Genomic DNA, 17996 nt, shown 5'->3' on the forward strand with positions numbered 1-17996 from the left:
TGGGTTAGGCAAGGCTCCCTGCTAAGTCCACCATCTAATCATAACTGTGAGTGACTCTGAATTTGTTAGGGCCAGTTGTCAGGCACACATTGGCTTCAAAGCTTTGGGAACCTTTGTTGCTGAGCCTTTTGGAATATGCCTGGTGAATTAAAAGGGCTCCTCTGGACCAAACAATAACCTTTTGCTGCTGCTGTTTTTTTCTTGCAGCAGAAGCGGCATGTAGTATAAATCAGGTTATTTTTTTGTCCTTTAAATAACCCAACTCCTCAAAGTAATGTCACCTCCTTTACAAAGGGACTCATATTGATTGCAGCAAGTGACAGCTGCTCCCATCTCACTAGCACAGACTCCTGCTGCTTGCTTCTTCTCTCGTGTTGGCCAGCACCCATACCTCAATCTTGTTTATTTAGCAAGATGTATATACTGCTGATTCAGAAAACCCCCTCCAAGCAGCTTATATAAAACAATGTAAAATATTCATAATACAGATAAAGAACTTAAAAAACAACAACTAGACAAATATGTGTAATTTGGTCAACTATAGGTAAAAGTAACACCACACACACAAACATGCATACTATATATATATATATTGATCTCTATCTCTCTGTCTGTCCAAATGCATCTCTCTCAGTCATTTCATGGGTGAAGCAAGCATCCACAGCCAACTTCACATTGCCAGCATGCCAAAAGCAAGTTCACAGGATGGGCCACTGGATAGTGGGGGAGAGAGTACTCCCACCTTCCTTCCACATCCTTCAAACCTGGTTTGATTGCAAGGGCACAGAGCCTTCCAGCTCTAGCAACTGATCTGCCACACCAAGAAATAAGATAAAAACAGAGAATTGTCAACCTGGTGCCCATAGGCACCAAGGAAATCCTGTGTGGACACGTTGGTGGTCACATGTACTGGGTTACCAATCACATACACAGGAGAAACACTGATTCATATTCATAAAAAGCTCAGTAAATCCATGGCACAGAATTCCTAGGCACAAATATCAATGAAGTAATAATAGTGAGTGCCTCTGAGCTTATGAAGAGCTTATTTCTCTCACCAATGAGCAACTGTATCCTGTGCACACTCTGAGAATTAAGACATTTTTAAGGACTATAAAATATCTGAGCAGCAGGTCTTTCTGGCCCCTGAGCATTCCTCGGTGTTCTTTGGCTAAATATTTAGTCCCAACTTCAGGCTTGGTCTTTCGTTTGTACTCCTGCCTTTACCATGGGCTTTGACCTCTGGACCACTTCTCAGTTCCAATTCCTGCTTGTTCTCAGACTCAACTCCAGATACCAGACTACTCACTTGCCTTCAACAGCTGCTTAAATCACTGCAAGACAGCAACTTTTGCTGTGACTGCCTGGTACACATGCCTGCATCAAGATGCTTAATTAGAAGGTGCTATTCCTGAGGTCAAGAGTTTCAACTGGGGGGAGTGGAGCTGAAAGGACAGTGTTGGCAGAAATTTGCACGAATAGGCCTTGCCAGTTCAGGTGGTTCATGCAGCCTGCAAATCATATGGGCTGGTGTTGCATATCCCTGAAGCTGACAGAGGCCTGAACACACAGTTTCATGGTCCTAGACAGAGACCATGAAGTTCTGTAGGTGCACAGTGAAACACTAAAGCTACTGGCACTTATAACATTATGGTTTGCTTCCTTTTGCCCAATGACATAAACTATGAAAATCTAAAGTCTCTAGATAGTGTCTACCAAACTTTGCAAGGCTCACATTTCATTTGACCATTTCAGACATATTTGGAGATTAGTATTGTACCCCCATTCCCAATGGGTCATGTGACAACAGGGTTGAGGGACTAGATCAAGCTAATGGGCTGGATTCCTATCTCCTTCCACTTTGAGCCAATATTGACAGGTGGGTGAGGCTGCCCACCTTGTAGTCATCTTATGCCACAAAAATACCAGGTGGTTAGTTTACCTTTGCCTGCACGGTTTTTGAAGTGCCAAAAATCAGCTGATTGTTGTCTTTGCAAACACCGATGCCTGCAGAGGCACAGGACCTGAGAATGTTGGGCGGTAGTCAACTAAGTGTTACTCAGAGTAGACATATGGGACTTAATAGGCCTTACTCGGTCATGTTCATTGATTTCAAAGGGTCTGCTGTGAGGAAAACTTAGATGAATACTATTCTCTGTTTTTATAGGGAGCCACATCTTTACCTGCCCCACACCTGGCATCATATATAACATAAGATGTGGGGCAGGTGGATGTGGATTGGCCAAAACAGTCTCACAAGCCAAATGGGGAGATATAGGAAGCTCATTTAGATCTTCAGGCCAAAGATTTCCATAGCTGTTACAAAGTGTGAAAACAATGTGGCAGTCTGTTAGCTTAACTAGTACCAAACGATATTTAAAGATGTATTTACTGTTTGCAGCATTTATATATGCCAACACATATATGCATGTTTGTCATATTTGTGGGTGTGCATGCCTGTGTTTCAATGAATACCTTGCCTTTTGATCAAAAGATGTCCCAGGCACAAGAATCCACTGAATACCAAGTCTGGCTACTGCTCCATCTTGCTCAGTACTGCCTACACTGACTTCCCAGGGTTTCAAAAATAAGTCATTCCTAGTCTTAACCGGAAATGCCAGGGACTAAACATGTGCTACTTCTGCAGGGAATGGGGGAGGAAGCTGGCTCCTTTTAGCTGCTCAAGCTGTGGCTGACAGTGGAGTCCAGGCTGTCAAAAACCTATAGGTGCTATAGATATCATTATTCTCAGTGCACAAATAGGGAAACAGTTGGTAGAATGACCTGCTGCACCTGCTCTCTGGCCATTAAAGAACACTGGCTCTGCACCAGTCAGTAGATCATAATAATACAGGGCATGGACCCCAAACCCCACAGAAACTATGCAGAGGTTGCGATCAGGCTACTGAACAAGCCAATCACTTCAATCCATTCCTTTAAAATTTTTCCAGCTTCCCTTGAGCTTTCCAATTTCCCTTGACTTTCTGCCATGTAACTACTTACTCCTGAGAACTGCAGAAAGCATAATAAATGTGTATGGCTTTCAGGGAAGAAAAGAAATATGCTAACTAATGTTGCACATCTTGAAATATTAAGTTCAATGAAGTAGCTTTCCTTGGAAATCAAAGCTACTTCACAGTAATCAAAAGGCTGTGTGTAACTTGGCTGAAGGTCAAGCTGACCTTGACAAATGAAGCAGTATCTAATGAATGGTTGATTATGTACACCTGCTTTTTAGGTGGCACATCAGATAAAATAAGAACATTGCTAACTTATCATTAAATGACTTGAGTCCTTTGACCCTTCATAAACTGAAGCAGACAAAATTATTTTTGCCTTGCAGTCTGTCCTCTGTTTAAACAACAAATATTGACCAGATTTGGGGAAGAACAAGAAAATAATCTATAATTCCTAGGTGATAAAATAATGTGTCATTTTTTCTATCTTTGGGTCAACAAAAAGATTATGCAGGTTTCTGAAATCTGATTTTATCTGCCATAGTATATTGACCCATTGCTCTTTCCTACAGAAAAAAAAATCAGCTTCCAGGTATTTGCAATTGCCAAATCAGACATCTGAGCTTTGCCAGCCTTCAATATTTCATAATGAATGAGCAATCTGTTTTTATTTATTCAGCTGTCACTCCACTTGGGAGAGAGGGAATGCTAATAATTATGGACAGTGGAATTCCTTATGTGAATATTCTGTTTCTCACCATGAATCCCTATATATCTTCAGCCATGACAATCACATTAAAACTGTTCTAAAATAAATAAATAAAATAAATAACTGTTCTTTTAATAAATAAAACTGTTCACACACATTATTTGACAAATAAGTATCTCATAAATGCAATCTTCCCAGCACAACTTCCACAGAAGAACAATTGAAAAGAATTTTAGATATCAACAGTTCTTTGTGTACTGGATTGTTTTATGCTTCAGTATTCCAAGCAAATTATGCAAATCAGAGTTTAGTAATCTACCTCCTTTTGGTCATTGCATAACAGCATCCCACAACCTAGTGTGCTTCATGTGTTTTGGACTACATTTCCCATCAGGCCCAGCCAGCAGAGCCAGTGTACAATCGTGATGGGACTCGTAGTCTAGAGGGTATCAGGTTGACAGAAATCTTCTGTATGGCATTACTATCATCTAGTTATCATTCACCAGAAGGGACCACTAACAAATACCCTCTGAGATATAGGAGCACAGTCTTCATGGGTCTCTACGCCTCACCCATCTGTTCCCACAGTTGTCTTTTACAGAACTCCACCTTTCCCACAGGATTGATCTTTAATGGAATAAGTTCAGCTGGTAGACTTGCAAAAGTAACAGAGCAACAGGAGTTTGATAGCATAAAACAACAGTAGCACAGTGTCCAGTTTGTGTAATCTTCAATGCATGATCAGGAAAGCTTCTGGGACCCTTTCCTGTAAACTTTAAATTGACTTTAACACAGGTCACTCAAAACCACTTGCATCAGGTGAAGTGGACTGTAGTCCATTATTATGACATTCATTTCTTTTTATTTTATTTTATTTTATTGCTGCAACAAACTAATATGGCTGCCACTGGAAATCAAATGAAGTCCAACATAGCATACTAGCATGATCATTTAATGAAACAGAAGCTCCCTGAACTAAAGCTGCTACACAGAAGGTAAATCAGCTGAAAAGAGTGAAATCTGCTGCTGCACCAAAGCATTAAAAGTTAGCAGAATCCCGAAGGAAGGGATTACTGTAGTTTCCTATTGGAAATTTTGCTTTAACTACCCCCACCCTCTACTCCCAATCAGATATTTCACTTGGCCCTTCCCTCTCCCTATTTGCCTTCCACGGGAACATAAGAAGAGCCTGACTATCTAGTCCAGCATCCTGTTCTCACTGTGGCCAGCCAGATGCCTATGGGAAACTTGCAAGCTAGATTCAAGTACAAGAGCACTTTCCCCTCCTGTGGTTTCCAGCAACTAGTATTCCAGTAGTTCATGCGAACTACTTATGTCAGCTTCATCAACAAAAGGAGCTTGTCCTCCAAGGCATCTTCCATCTTTCTGAAAGGTTACAATATAGTCCCCAAATAAGTGGACTGTCAGTTACATGAATAGGGTTCACCAACAAACTAGCTAGTACCAAAATAATGGCCTATCCTAAGGAGCTACGTTTTCCACATTATACCCCCTTTTAAAAAAGAGTATAATGTGAAAAACTCACAGTAAGTCAATTGCTCTTATTCTTCCAATGAAGAGAAAGATCAAAATGCAACAATAGATTTCAGTTTGGTGTTCTTGTAATATCTGGCCATTAGCTGGAATGACTACTAATAATGGATCCTTGCTGGGATGTAGACCACAACTCTCTTTCTCATCCAGATGTAGATAAATACACAGCCCTGTTATTTTGTCCAGCCGCAGAGTATTTTATGGTTTTGTATAATTTTCAGTGGAAGGCACAATAGTGGATCAATAGTAAAGAGCAGCAAGAAGATAAGGCAGCTTTGTGTAAAACATCTGAAAAGCCATTGAAGTTCAAGAATTATCTAACTTGTCCGACATGTATCAATGCAAAATAAAAATCTAAGCTAATTGGAATAAATAAGTCTTGCTAGCTGGCAAAGAATCACATTTTTTCCGCCAACAAAGAAACTCTGTGCTGTATGAGAAAATTATCTCTTCTCATTGTGTAGCACTATTCTGGGAAAATACAAGAAAGAAGAAAATTGCATTAAAGCAATACTGTTTTCCATTAAGAAGAAGAGCTGTAAAAATAAGACAGGGCAATTACCATCTGGTTATTGTTTGAAATACATTTTTTTATCTAAGCAAATGGAGGAAGGACCAGTACAATCTTTAAAAATTCAAGTGGTTTGCTATGCATTGCATTCTCTAATTATCATTATTCAGAGGCTTTAAAAAAAAATCAGCATTGCTGCCAATTAGTATGCTTTTGGGGGAATCCATAAAATACAAGTCCAGATTTATCCTTTGAAAGATATATCTTCTGGCCCTTTCTAGGCATATACTCAAAAACAGCAAACAAATCAACCAATTTCAGCTTGCTTAGCTGTGTACCGTACCTGAGACATGCAAATTTATGGAATTGATTTCATGCATATTGTGGTATGTAAGTTGGTTTTAATGAACTGATGGATCAATTAACCATCCATGTTAATAACCATCTACATGGGATAATCTGAGTGCTAAAAATACACATTTGAAATTAATATTCTACAGAAAGTTGGCTCAGCTTCTTAAAAAGCTAATTTTGTTGTTTGACAGCAAACTAAGCTATTCTGGCAGGCTCTTGCTGAGTTGGGCATGTGGTAAAACAGCCACATGAAGGTTAGATTAACTCAACACATGCCCCCCCCCCCCCGAGCAGACTATTGGAATGCCATTCCCCATCTCAGCATGCTGAGGCAAACATGTGTGGAGGTGTCCAGAACCTATGTATACGAGAGACTTCCACTGCCGCCTCACCTCTGATAAAGTGGTAGTGTGCAGGGAAGGTTCTGTTAGCAGACTTTGCACCTTGGGTGAATTAGATTGGAATAATCACTTGGCTCTTTCAATACATCAGGTTATGGTGTCCCATCAAAGTACACTGTGTTGAAGACAGCAACTTTGTACTAGGATCCAGAATTTTGTAGCTTTTGCAGGATTTGCTGTAACCTGTCAACAAGCCTGCTACAGTTTGGCACATTTTGCAGTTTGGTGCATTTTTCAGGCAGAAGTAAGGCATAAACCTTACAGCCCCAAAACTCTGAGATAGCATACTCAGGGTTTCTTTCAATGTCATTTTTAAAGGGTGTAGTGTCTATTGCTTTCTCTTCTGCAGGTGGTTGGCTGCATTCATGGCTTCACCCCAGATCTTCCTTGAGACAGCAGCATTAATCAGCATGCTCATTGACATTTCCATTAGAGAATGATGCTTTCTCTCCGTGATGCCATTTTGAGAGGGCATATACAGAGCAGGGGTTTGATGCTGTATACCATTCTCCTTGAGAAACTGCTTGATATTATGACCCGTAAATTCACCACTTTTGTCCGTGCAAAGCACTTGCACTTTTCTCTGGATTTTTTTTTTTGCTGGTGGATGTTACATAATCCTTCAGTTTTTCAAATAATTCTGCTTCGCTCCTAAGAAGGTAGGCCATGGAGAAACTTCCACAGAGATCAAGAACATACAACTTGTTGAGAGTGGGAATGAGCTTCAACTTGTCCCTTGACTGGACACACTTGAGAAAGCCTTGGCCCTTCCCTTCAACAGTGATGCTGTTCCCATCAGCAAAGTAAATCTGGTCATTTGGATTGAGTGATGCAATGAAGGACTTGGCATTTGACATGTGACTACTTGTGCCAGAAACAACATACCAGTGATGAGGCATTCTGTTGTGGATAGCTTTGAGGCTTGTGTCCCAGATTTCTGTAGAAGCATCACTTGCAACCTTTGCTTAGGGACTGAGTCTCTTTTGAGTTTGCTTGAACTGCTCAGACTTCCACTTGTGGCAGTATTTCCTTAGATGTCCCATTTTCCCACAGTGAAAACATTCTCTTTGCTCTTTGTGCTTTCTGGTAGCCTTAAGAGATTGACCTTGACAAGGGTCTGTGCTACATTCACCATCAAGACATTCATTTCTCCTATGATGCTCCTCAGTGAGTTTGGAAAAGACATAACTTGATGTCAAATCAGCTTCTGCTTTGGTTTCCAGGGCGTTTATCAGCAGAGTAAATGACTGGGCTAAACTGCATAACACGATAGCCACTATGTAGTCACCCTTCATGTCCTCCCTGATTTATCTCAATTGCTGAATAATCTCTAGGATGGCATTCAAGTGAGTCTGCATATATCTCCATCCTGCTTCAACCCAAATGAATACAGCCTCCTCAAAAGAAACAGCTTTGAATTCAAAGTGAAACATTGCTGCAAATTGCACAGATCAACAGGAAGGAAAACATAGAGCTCAAGAACTTAGTTATTTATTTTTAACTAACCTGGAATAGGCTGGGGTGTTAACACCACTGCAGGAAGAGGCCTAGGGGCAGTAGCTGGCCTAGATAAAGCCACAGCTACTTGATTTGTCATAACAAGAGGTTTATCGTGTCCCTGGTAGATTCGTAGCTCCTCAGGATGTATCCATGATGAATCCAGAGCAAACGCATTGTTTAAATAAATCTGCCCAGAAGAGGAGAAAGAAAAAGAGAAAAACATTGCTCATGATATAATTCAATTGACTGCTATGGCTTCTTTAACATTCATTGGAACTCTCCATTATCAGATTAACCTTGGCTTTCTGAAAAGCTTCTAATTATTTGAATTCTCTGTATCTACCCAAGCGATCTGATGTCAAACCTTTGTAAACAGCTCTGCCAGAACAAATATATAGCTTAAAAATTTGGAATAGAAAATAATTGTACCGGCAGAGGAATGGAAAATAAAGCTGAGATATTGTTTGCAGTGGGTGCAGTTGTGCCATTCACTATTCACTGATAAATCCACTGATCAATGAATAAGACTTGAGTGAGAGAATGAAAGGCAACCAGTTAACATCATCAGACTGCATTGCTTCCTTCAAGTAAAAAGAAAACTCCTGTTTCATCTACATCTTTTATGAGTACTTATAATAAAAAATAATGGATTTGATGCAAAATAACTTCATCACAATTTAGCCCTGTAAAAGAGAGAGAGAGAGAGCAATCCCAATGCCCAGATCCACTGACTAGAGAGGGTTAGGATATGGCAGAGGTTCCTCTCCACTCATGGAGAGGTGGGGAGGCTACACCCACAAAAATCTCCATAGCCATAGATCTAGCACTGGCGGTACTTCTATCCCTGGCAGTTGGCATTAGGCCTTGGAACAGACCTTTTAATGCAGTGAGAAGCTGGGACAGATTGCAGCCTGTACCCAAAGTCCCTTCATTCTCTGGAGAGCCTCAAGATTTGGCTCCCCATGCACCCAAGAACCGAGGTAAATAATTTTGTTTTACTGCAACCAATAGGGGGATTTATTTATTTATTTATTTTTAAAGATACATATATGAACAAATATAAGGTAAGTCCATCCCACTGCCTTCTACCTTGACTGCTGCAAGTTGGTAGAACTTTGGAAACTGCAGATAACCCACCACTTCACATCCCACCCCCACTTAACAACTGTCACTCAAGTTCCATTGGTTTCAATGGGCTAAAGCATATGTAACCTCCTCTGCCTTAAACCATATCTATCGACCTCCACCTCTTTATATCTATATATCTGCTTCCCAGTTAATCAGAGATACATTTTAGTGGATCAAAAGTGTTTTAAACAATTCAGCTGATAGAGTGATTAATTGTGGCAGGCATGGTACTTACCTTATTTAATGCAAGATAGTATTCAAGCTACATAAGCTTCAAACCTGCTCCATTAAAATTGGAAGTTTCTTATTGATTTGATTAGGAGAAATACTATACCCACTGTGAATGCATTTCCATTTTTGAGACTATTGATTCATATATAAACGCCAGAGCCCTAAAAGACTATCCAAATTACATGTCTCCGAGGAGCTTCTGGGATTCTGTTTATCAAATGACAAACTTTGTGCCACAAAGAAAATTGCTTTGTGTTTGTTATATAACATACAACAACCCCACTTGGCATGCCCAAGTCCTTTTGACCCTGGCCATGATGCATAAAGCGTATGATATCAAATGATGCATGTATATCACTTCCTCCATAACATTCTTTCCTAAAAACAGGGGTGTGCATATATCTGAATCTTTGTACAGACACACAACAAATAAAAATCATAATTAATTTTCTTAGTATATCTTGGTAAGCCTAAGAGTTAATCCAAATGTGCAGGCAGACTCATGGCACTGACTTCCTAAAACTTCCTTGAAAGCATCCCTACATCGTAGAAAGGAAATATCATTAAACTGGTAGGCAAAAAGCCTTCTCCTCAAATGAGAGCTTTCCATAAGCTTTGAAATGGGGATTTTTCAAAATAATAATTCCCCACAGGCATTCCATGATGTCTGGTGTGACCACTTTGCAAATACATATGGATTGATTTAAATAGCTTAACGAGACTGGGATCTTTTATCAATATCTGAAATGCCATTAATGCTATTGTTGGAAAAATCTATGTCAAACAATTCCATTTGTTTGTTTGGTTGGTTGGTTGGCTCCAATTCAATTTCTGCTGAAACTGACACTGTTCCAGATTGTTAAAGTTCAGGTTCTAATAACAGCTCAGGAACTGGTTCAGTTCACAGATATGAAGCTCACAGTAATGGTGATTTGCACAGTGATGTGGAGCAAGCCCATTAATCTAAGACAGTTACAACCAAGTATCAGTAACCAGGAAAGTTTTATGAGACCTTCAAGTTGACATACTGCATTCCTTCTAGTAGGGATTCGGGCCTCATCATGGGACTGAAACTGCCTTGGTCGCACTTGTCAATGATCTCCAGTGGGCTAGGGACAAAGGTGAGAGCTGTTTCCTAGTTCTGCTGAATCTCTCAGCGGCGTTTGATACCATCGACCATAACATCCTTCTGGACTGTCTAGAGAGGTTGGGAGCTGGGAACACTGTCATACAGTGGTTCCGCTCCTTCTTCCTGGGCTGTGTTCAGAAAGTGGTGGTGAGGGATGAGTGTTCAGACCCTGGTGGGATGTTCAGACACTTGTGGGGTGCCTCAGGATTCTGTCCTCTCCCACATGCTTTTCAACATCTACAACCAGCTGCTGGGAGAGATCATCAGGGGGTTTGGGTTGGGTATTCATCAATATGCAGATGATACCCAGCTCTACCTCTCTTTCAAATCAAAACAAGTAAAGGCGGTGAAGGTCCTGTGTGAGTTCCTGGAGGCGGTTGGAGGATGGATGGTGACTAACAGATTGAGGTTGAATCCTGACAAGACAGAAGTACTGTTTTGGGGGGACAGGAGGCGGGCAGGTGTGGAGGACTCCCTGGTCCTGAATGGGGTAACTGTGCCCCTGAAAGACCAGGTGCACAACCTGGGAGTCATTTTGGACTCACAGCTGTCCAAGGAGGCACAGGTCAATTCTGTTTAGGCAGCTATTTACCAGCTCCATCTGGTATGCAGGCTGAGACCCTATCTGCCTGTGTACTGCCTTGCCAGAGTGGTGCAAGCTCTAGTTATCTCTAGCTTGGATTACTGCAATGCGCTCTATGTAGGGCTAGCTTTGAAGGTGACCCTGAAACTACAACTAATCCAGAATGCGGCATCTAGACTGGTGACTGGGAGTGGCCGCTGAGACCACATAACACTGGTCTTGAAAGATTTACATTGGCTCCCAGTACGTTTCCGAGCACAATTCAAAGTGTTGGTGCTGACCTTTAAAGCCCTAAACGGCCTCAGTCCAGTATAACTGAAGGCGCGTCTCCACCCCCATCATTCTGCCCAGACACTAAGGTCCAGCACCGAGGGCCTTCTGGAGGTTCCCTCGCTGCAAGAAGCCAAGTTACAGGGAACCAGGCAGAGGGCCTTCTCGGTAATGGCACCCGTCCTGTGGAACACCCTCCCACCAGATGTCAAAGAGAAGAACAACTACCAGACTTTTAGAAGACATCTGAAGGCAGCCCTGTTTAGGGAAGCTTTTAATGTTTGATGCCTTACTGTATTTTTACTGTATTTTAATATTTAATATTTACTGTATTTTAATATTTTGTTGGAAGCCGCCCAGAGTGGCTGGGGAAACCCAGCCAGATGGGCGGGGTATAAATTATTAATTATTATTATTATTATTATTATTATTATTATATTACTACTGATCTTTTTGTGTGTGGAATCAAACTTAAAAAATCTTCTTATATCCTTGCATTTTTTATTATATTCATTAATTACCCCATGATTTAGTTATCTGGGTAATGCACATAAATTGTTCCTTACCACGATGGAAATGGAATGTGAGGCTGAACCTTACGTTTTCTTCTTATGAACTGACCTGGACACTGCAATCATCATTGGAGGCCCTTCTTTGTGTGCCTCCTCCACAAGATGTCCAGTGGGTGGCAATATGAGAGCTGGCCTTTTCTGTGGTGGTTCCCAGCTTGTAGAATGCTCTTCCTAGAGAGGCTAACCTGCTGCCTTTGTTATGTATCTTAAGGCACCAGGCAAAAACATTAGTCTTCTGCCAGGCCTTTGGCTAATTAAACAACCTATGACCATCTAAACTGTGCATGTGGGAGGGGTTATTGTTTTTGTTTGTTGCTATGTTATATATTTTTGAGTTTTTATATTGTAAACCACCCTGTGATAGGTGGTATAGAAATTTTATAAATGAAACAAAATCACAAATACCTCTCTCGCACAGTCTGTCTAACATCAGTACACATCATGAGGCTAGGATTCCCCTATCAATATTTTGATCAAACATACACTGCCTGTCCGCTTTCTTATATCTTATAATCTTTTGGAGTCTGCTATCATTTGGCCTTGGCCCCATTCACCTAGCAGTACTTAAAAGTTTCCTTTTCTACATAGGGTAATGATCCTGGCTTATGTAGATTAACTACCTGGCATAAAGGATGCTCAAAATATTGTTAGGCCCCTGCAAAACAAGCACAGCTCAGGGTGGACTATTATTTCCAGTGAGTCCCTCTCCACCCACCCACATTGTGCTCCCCATTGCTGCATTAAGGGCTCCTCAATGTATGGACTGAGAGCTTCTTCAGGTTTCCTGGACCAGGGAGAAGCTGCTCACTTTCCTCTGATTCTAAAGTCACCAGGCTAGCAGACTTCTGCACTCGGGGACACTCCAGTCACAGCCACTGCAAATAAATTCTTTTTGTATCTAGGTTAGAAAGACTAGGTTTCAAATCAAATCAGCAACAGCTTAGAATCTTTAGTCCCCAGTCTGGCTCAACACTGGGTGGCACTGTGGTTTAAACCACAGAGCCTAGGACTTGCCGATCAGAAGGTCGGTGGTTTGAATCCCCGCGATGGAGTGAGCTCCCGTTGCTCAGTCCCTGCTCCTGCCAACCTAGCAGTTCGAAAGCACCTCAAAGTGCAAGTAGATAAATAGGTACCGCTCCAGTGGGAAGGTAAACGGCATTTCCGTACACTGCTCTTGTTCGCCAGAAGCGGCTTAGTCATGCTGGCCACATGACCCGGAAGCTGTACTCCGGCTCCCTTGGCAAATAAAGTGAGATGAGCGCCGCAACCCCAGAGTCGGCCACGACTGGGCCTAATGGTCAGGGGTACCTTTACCTTTACCTGGCTCAACACTGGAACATGGGGGAGACAATGAACACAATGGGACCCTATCCTCTTTTCTTTCCTGCAACAGGATGCTTTTCATCAGTGGCTTCTATCTGAAGCTTGAAGAATACCTCCAGTCCAACCCCTGCTGATGGTCTCTAGACCCAGCTCTCTTGAAGTGGGTGGGGTGCAGAAGCCAGGATGCACTCCAAAATGTATAAAATAAAACTAACATCAGGGAGTGTTTATGTGCTCATTCTGGTGCTGGTGAGCCAGTCAGTGAACCACATCAAGTGTCTTCATTTACATGCATGCATACATATGCATACATTTTATTTGTATACCACCTTTCCGGAGTTCAAACAGTGCTCAAGGTGGCTTGCAGCATGAAAAAAGATACATAACTACAGCATAGCTAAAGTTCCCATAAACAATAAATGAAACATTAAAGACACACAACCAAACTGAACCATTTCCACATATGGCCTTATTATGAACAGGTAACCTGGCTCTGTTGGGTCATCACGAAGTCAAACTCAGAGTACATCAACTGAAATCAACAGACTTACTACTTGTCCACTGTTTTCAATGGCTCTAACTCTAAGTATGACCAACAATGGCGATTGCCAAATTCATTTTATTTCAGGAGTCTTCCAGTTGAGGTTCATCAGAAACTTTTAAATAATGACTCAGGTTCTGGTCAGGTTTGTGGTTCAGGGAGGAAAATATAGTTTTGGGTTGAGATTCAGGATGGTTAGAAACAGCATTATTAATTCACTGTTATTCATATATTTAATTGCAAAATTTGTAAGCCAATTTGGAAGTTTAATACTGAGATCAATATTTTAAATGAATGAATTGCCCCCCATATATTGGTACAGTAATGTAATGCTACCTCCAAAATCTCAATCCCTATTAAGTGAAGAAGAAGGCAAATTTTAACTTACCTTGCAGTTTGGAAGTCTCTTTTCTACCCAACTTTTCCCAGAATGGTGTGGAGCAGCAGTTGTGTATACTTGAGGAAAAAGAGGGACAAACTCCACACTTGAAGAAGGTGAAAATCCAATCACTGGAGAATGGGCTCCAAACATCCACTAAAATAAAGTTTTTAAAAGGTAAGAATACACTCTAACATATTAGTCCATACAGCTTTTGTTTGTTAATTCTTAATGTTTTCATTTCTATTTCATATGTATTTTTGAGCACACATTATATGATTCTTATGTATCATTTTGCTTCCTCCAAAACATGAAAAAAATTCACTGAGGTGGGGAAACAATTCGAAATTTACTGAGTCCAGCTATAAATTACTACTACTAAGGGCTTATGCACCAACTCAGAACTACAATACCATGGTGAAGAGTGACTGTGATCCTAGTACACATCTAATATTAAATATGGTAATGGTAAAGAATTAGTGGAGACCAGCTGGAATCTGACTAAAGCGATGTAGATATGAGTATGTCTGCCTATTATTTCAGGAAACAATTCTATCGCAATGGAGTACTACATTTCACCCTGAATTCTGTTTTAGATGAAATCTAGCAGGAATCCTACTCATAGATGAGTCATCCCAATTCACTCCTCAAGCAGACCTCTCTTCCATAGTCTATTTCCACCCTATTCTGTGCTGCACAACACCTTTGTTTGATGCTGCAGTACATCTGATGGTATTGGCTGTTGTGAATATAGCCATGACAAACCACAGCACGGCACTGGTGTGGTGTCTTGAGACAGTACTCATTGCTAGAATGATGCTACAAGTCATGTCCCTACCCAGGTACAGCAGTGGTTGTTTCACATCCTAAACTTCTGTTTTTATAAGCAGTGGCTCATATGACAAGGCTGTTGGACATCAAGCAAATGTTTTAAAACCATAGCCAGGTGGTTATTTAACTGTTACATTCAAAGGAAATCTCACTAAAATTAGTGATCATTCAGCTTTTACACAGGCAATAGCAAATCAAAGGCAACTACAGGGCCTTTGGTATATCCAAACTAGAGGAATGTTATTGCTTTCAATCCAATTCCATGGTTCTCCAAGTTCATAAATTTTCACTCGGTCCTGGAGTGTGTCTTTCACCCACGACTATGCTCTGTTCCTACATATAACCATCAAGTGCCAGGACAGCTTTCTAGCTTAGACATTTTATTAGGAAACTGGAATTTATCCAAAGAATTTGGAGTTCAAACATCTAAGTGAAACAGCATCAAATTTATGTCAGAGGCATTAAACACCACACATAACTAATTCCATAATTAACATAGTCAATGAAATCTAATGCATGTATTAAAAAATACTTAAAGCTAATCTCTAAGCTGATCATCCACCACTACTTTCAAATGTGCCTTACAATCCACACGTGTGTGTGTGTGTGTGTGTAACCAGCAGTGATGATGAGATTTATTGCTTGAATTAATATGTGATCAAGAACAGCTAATGCCTGCCGTATAACATCAAAGAACATCAGAGCAGAAGACACCGAATGCAATTGCTTATGTTAGCATTTTCTTTATATGTCCAGCTGATGCTGTCACAGTAAACTCAAAGTGATGGTGAGAGGGTTAGCCCTAATGAGCAGATTCATGTGCAGCCACCCACTTTCTTCTTTTATTAAAATAAATATTTTGCAGATTTCTAAACATGAAGGGAAACACAAGTTCTTAGACATTAAATACCTCTAGTGGTAGCATCCTGGCATAGCAACGGGGGGGGGGGTTTGCAACACATCCTCTCTTAAATCAGTCCTGTTCTACACCTTGAGAAAGCCTTCTGAAGCAGGCACAAATATTGTAAAAACAGCATAGTGCATTGAATGAATACACCAGCTGGTCCAATATGCTGGTATTTTTTTAAAAGTGTGATAACTTTGGTTTAAGATGGTTAGGAAACATTGCTTGCAATATTAGAATAACCTTTCTGTAGTTTTTATTTAGATGAGCTTTATGCAATGATCCAGACTGTATGGAAGATGATTTGCAATGGAAAAGAAATCCTCAAATCCAGCCTTCAAATCACTGCCCAGTTTGCGACTAGAATGCATCTGCAATAGGCTCATGTAACTCCATTCTTTTTATCGAGTTTTCCATAGTAAACAATTCTACATTCTGATTGACTGCTGTAAAATACACGGCCCTGTTATTTATGGATTTATTAGGGTATCAACAGGAATGAGTATTAGCAGGGCATAGACCTTATGGCAGTGTCGTTCCAGTGCAATCGTGAGAGCGACATTACTAAAAAAAAAAAAAAAAAAAAACCAACGAGCAAAGAATGAGCTCTAAATGTCAGAGGACTGCAGTCGTGTAAGGAAGGCTTTCTATTTTGGATGTATTTTATAAACGTACGAAGCTCAGAAATGTGCAGTCCGTGTGGTTTGAGAGTGAAAAGGAACGAGCTCAGCATTAGCAATAGCTTCGTATTAATAGTTAATGTGGTCTCTCTCCCTCTCTTTCCCTCTAGTCTTGTCTTTAAAGTCTGGTGGAGACACAGTGCGGTTCAACAGCAAGGCGCAGACACACGTCTGCAACAGCGAGGAAATTTACGGGCGAACTTCAGCACCACGGCGCGTCGGACAGCGACAGAAGTTGCTTCCCACCTCTTTCACTGCCAGCTTACGCGTTTCCCAAGGCTCGTAACGAGTTTCCCAATGTCCCCTTTCTCATTCTCCTGGGCGCTTTTGAACCCACCACGGAAAAGAACCGGCACGATGGGAGTGAGGAAAAGCGAAGTGCGCTTCCAACAGGACCCTCCGTCAAAGCAACCAGAAAAAGAAGCACGAATAAAGAAGGCGGGGGGAGGGAGGCAGATGGTGGTGAGGGGAGACAGGCAAAGAGGCAAAGGTTCCTTCCTTACCTGCCCGTTCAGAAAGGGAAGCTGGTGAACCGCGGAATGATGCTCCGGTGCCATCAAAGGCAGGAAAGGATCGCAGGGAAGTTGCCAGCCCGAAACCCCCTGGATCAGCGGCGCAGGCGGCGGAGGCAGCGGCGGCGGTGAAGAGAGCAGCAGAGGAGGGGGCACCACCCCAGCGGCGCCCCCGACCCGAAAGAGCCCCGCCGCGCTCGGGACCATCCAAATCCAGGGAGGCGCTGGGGGCTCCGCATTCCCGGGCCACAGGAGAGGCTGCTGCCGCTTGGCTCTCGGCACCGGGAGCATTCTACATCTTACAGTACGATTCCACCGGCGAAGGCGAGCGGCAGCGGCAGCGGGATCCCGGCTGGGGGTTCAGATCCGCGGCGCCTGGGGCAGGGGGGCGAGGGATGCCCATCAGTGCCCCGGCTCTGGATGGAGGCTGAGAGCAGCGGCAGCGGTCGCAGCAGCGGCGCCTCAGTCCTGAGCCGGTTGGGGCTCCACTTCGTTCTGTGGCGCTGCCGGGAGCTCCGCCCCTTCGCAGCCCCTCCCGCCTGACCACGCCCCCCGCGGCGGCTGTTCTCGCTGCTGTTGCTGCTGAGGTTGCAGGGAGCCCGGGACAAGGAAGAGGAGGAGGCAGAGCCGCACGCAGCCCTTGCTGCAATTGACTGGACGGCGCGGGTGCCCTCCAACTTCTCTCCTCTAGCAAACCGGACGGGGCGCGCCGCAGAGAAAAGAGGAGTGCGATGGGCGAGGGGAGATAAGATCAAAGAGACGCGGGGGTGGGGAGCGGCGAAGGGAGGGGGGAATCCAAGAGCAAAGGATGGAGGACGACTCGAGGGAAGATGGAAGCAACGCGAAGACGGGAGGCGGGCGAGAGGGGGGGATGAAGCCAGAGAAAGAAGAGCCAAGGGAGTAAGAGAAAGAGAGGGCCAGAAGGGA

General features: G+C 42.4%; 1 protein-coding gene across 2 annotated transcripts in view; it reads right to left on the reverse strand.

Annotated features, from left to right (window-relative positions):
* Positions 1 to 17732, reverse strand: part of TCERG1L (transcription elongation regulator 1 like) — a 161668-nt gene extending 143936 nt beyond the window's left edge. The window contains exons 1-3 of one of the 2 annotated variants that reach the window (XM_083443516.1): positions 17061 to 17732; positions 14152 to 14298; positions 7993 to 8173 (exon numbers count right to left, since the gene is read on the reverse strand). In XM_083443516.1, the coding sequence (XP_083299642.1) occupies positions 7993 to 8173; positions 14152 to 14298; positions 17061 to 17360 (628 nt within the window). In that variant the 5' untranslated portion in view covers positions 17361 to 17732. The remainder of the gene's footprint in view (positions 1 to 7992; positions 8174 to 14151; positions 14299 to 17060) is intronic. The other variant, XM_083443515.1, reaches the window with a different exon arrangement.
* Positions 17733 to 17996: the final 264 nt, after the last annotated feature.

The sequence above is a fragment of the Podarcis tiliguerta genome (genome assembly GCF_965153285.1).
Source record: "Podarcis tiliguerta genome assembly, chromosome: 5".
In the NCBI taxonomy this organism is placed as follows: domain Eukaryota; kingdom Metazoa; phylum Chordata; class Lepidosauria; order Squamata; family Lacertidae; genus Podarcis; species Podarcis tiliguerta.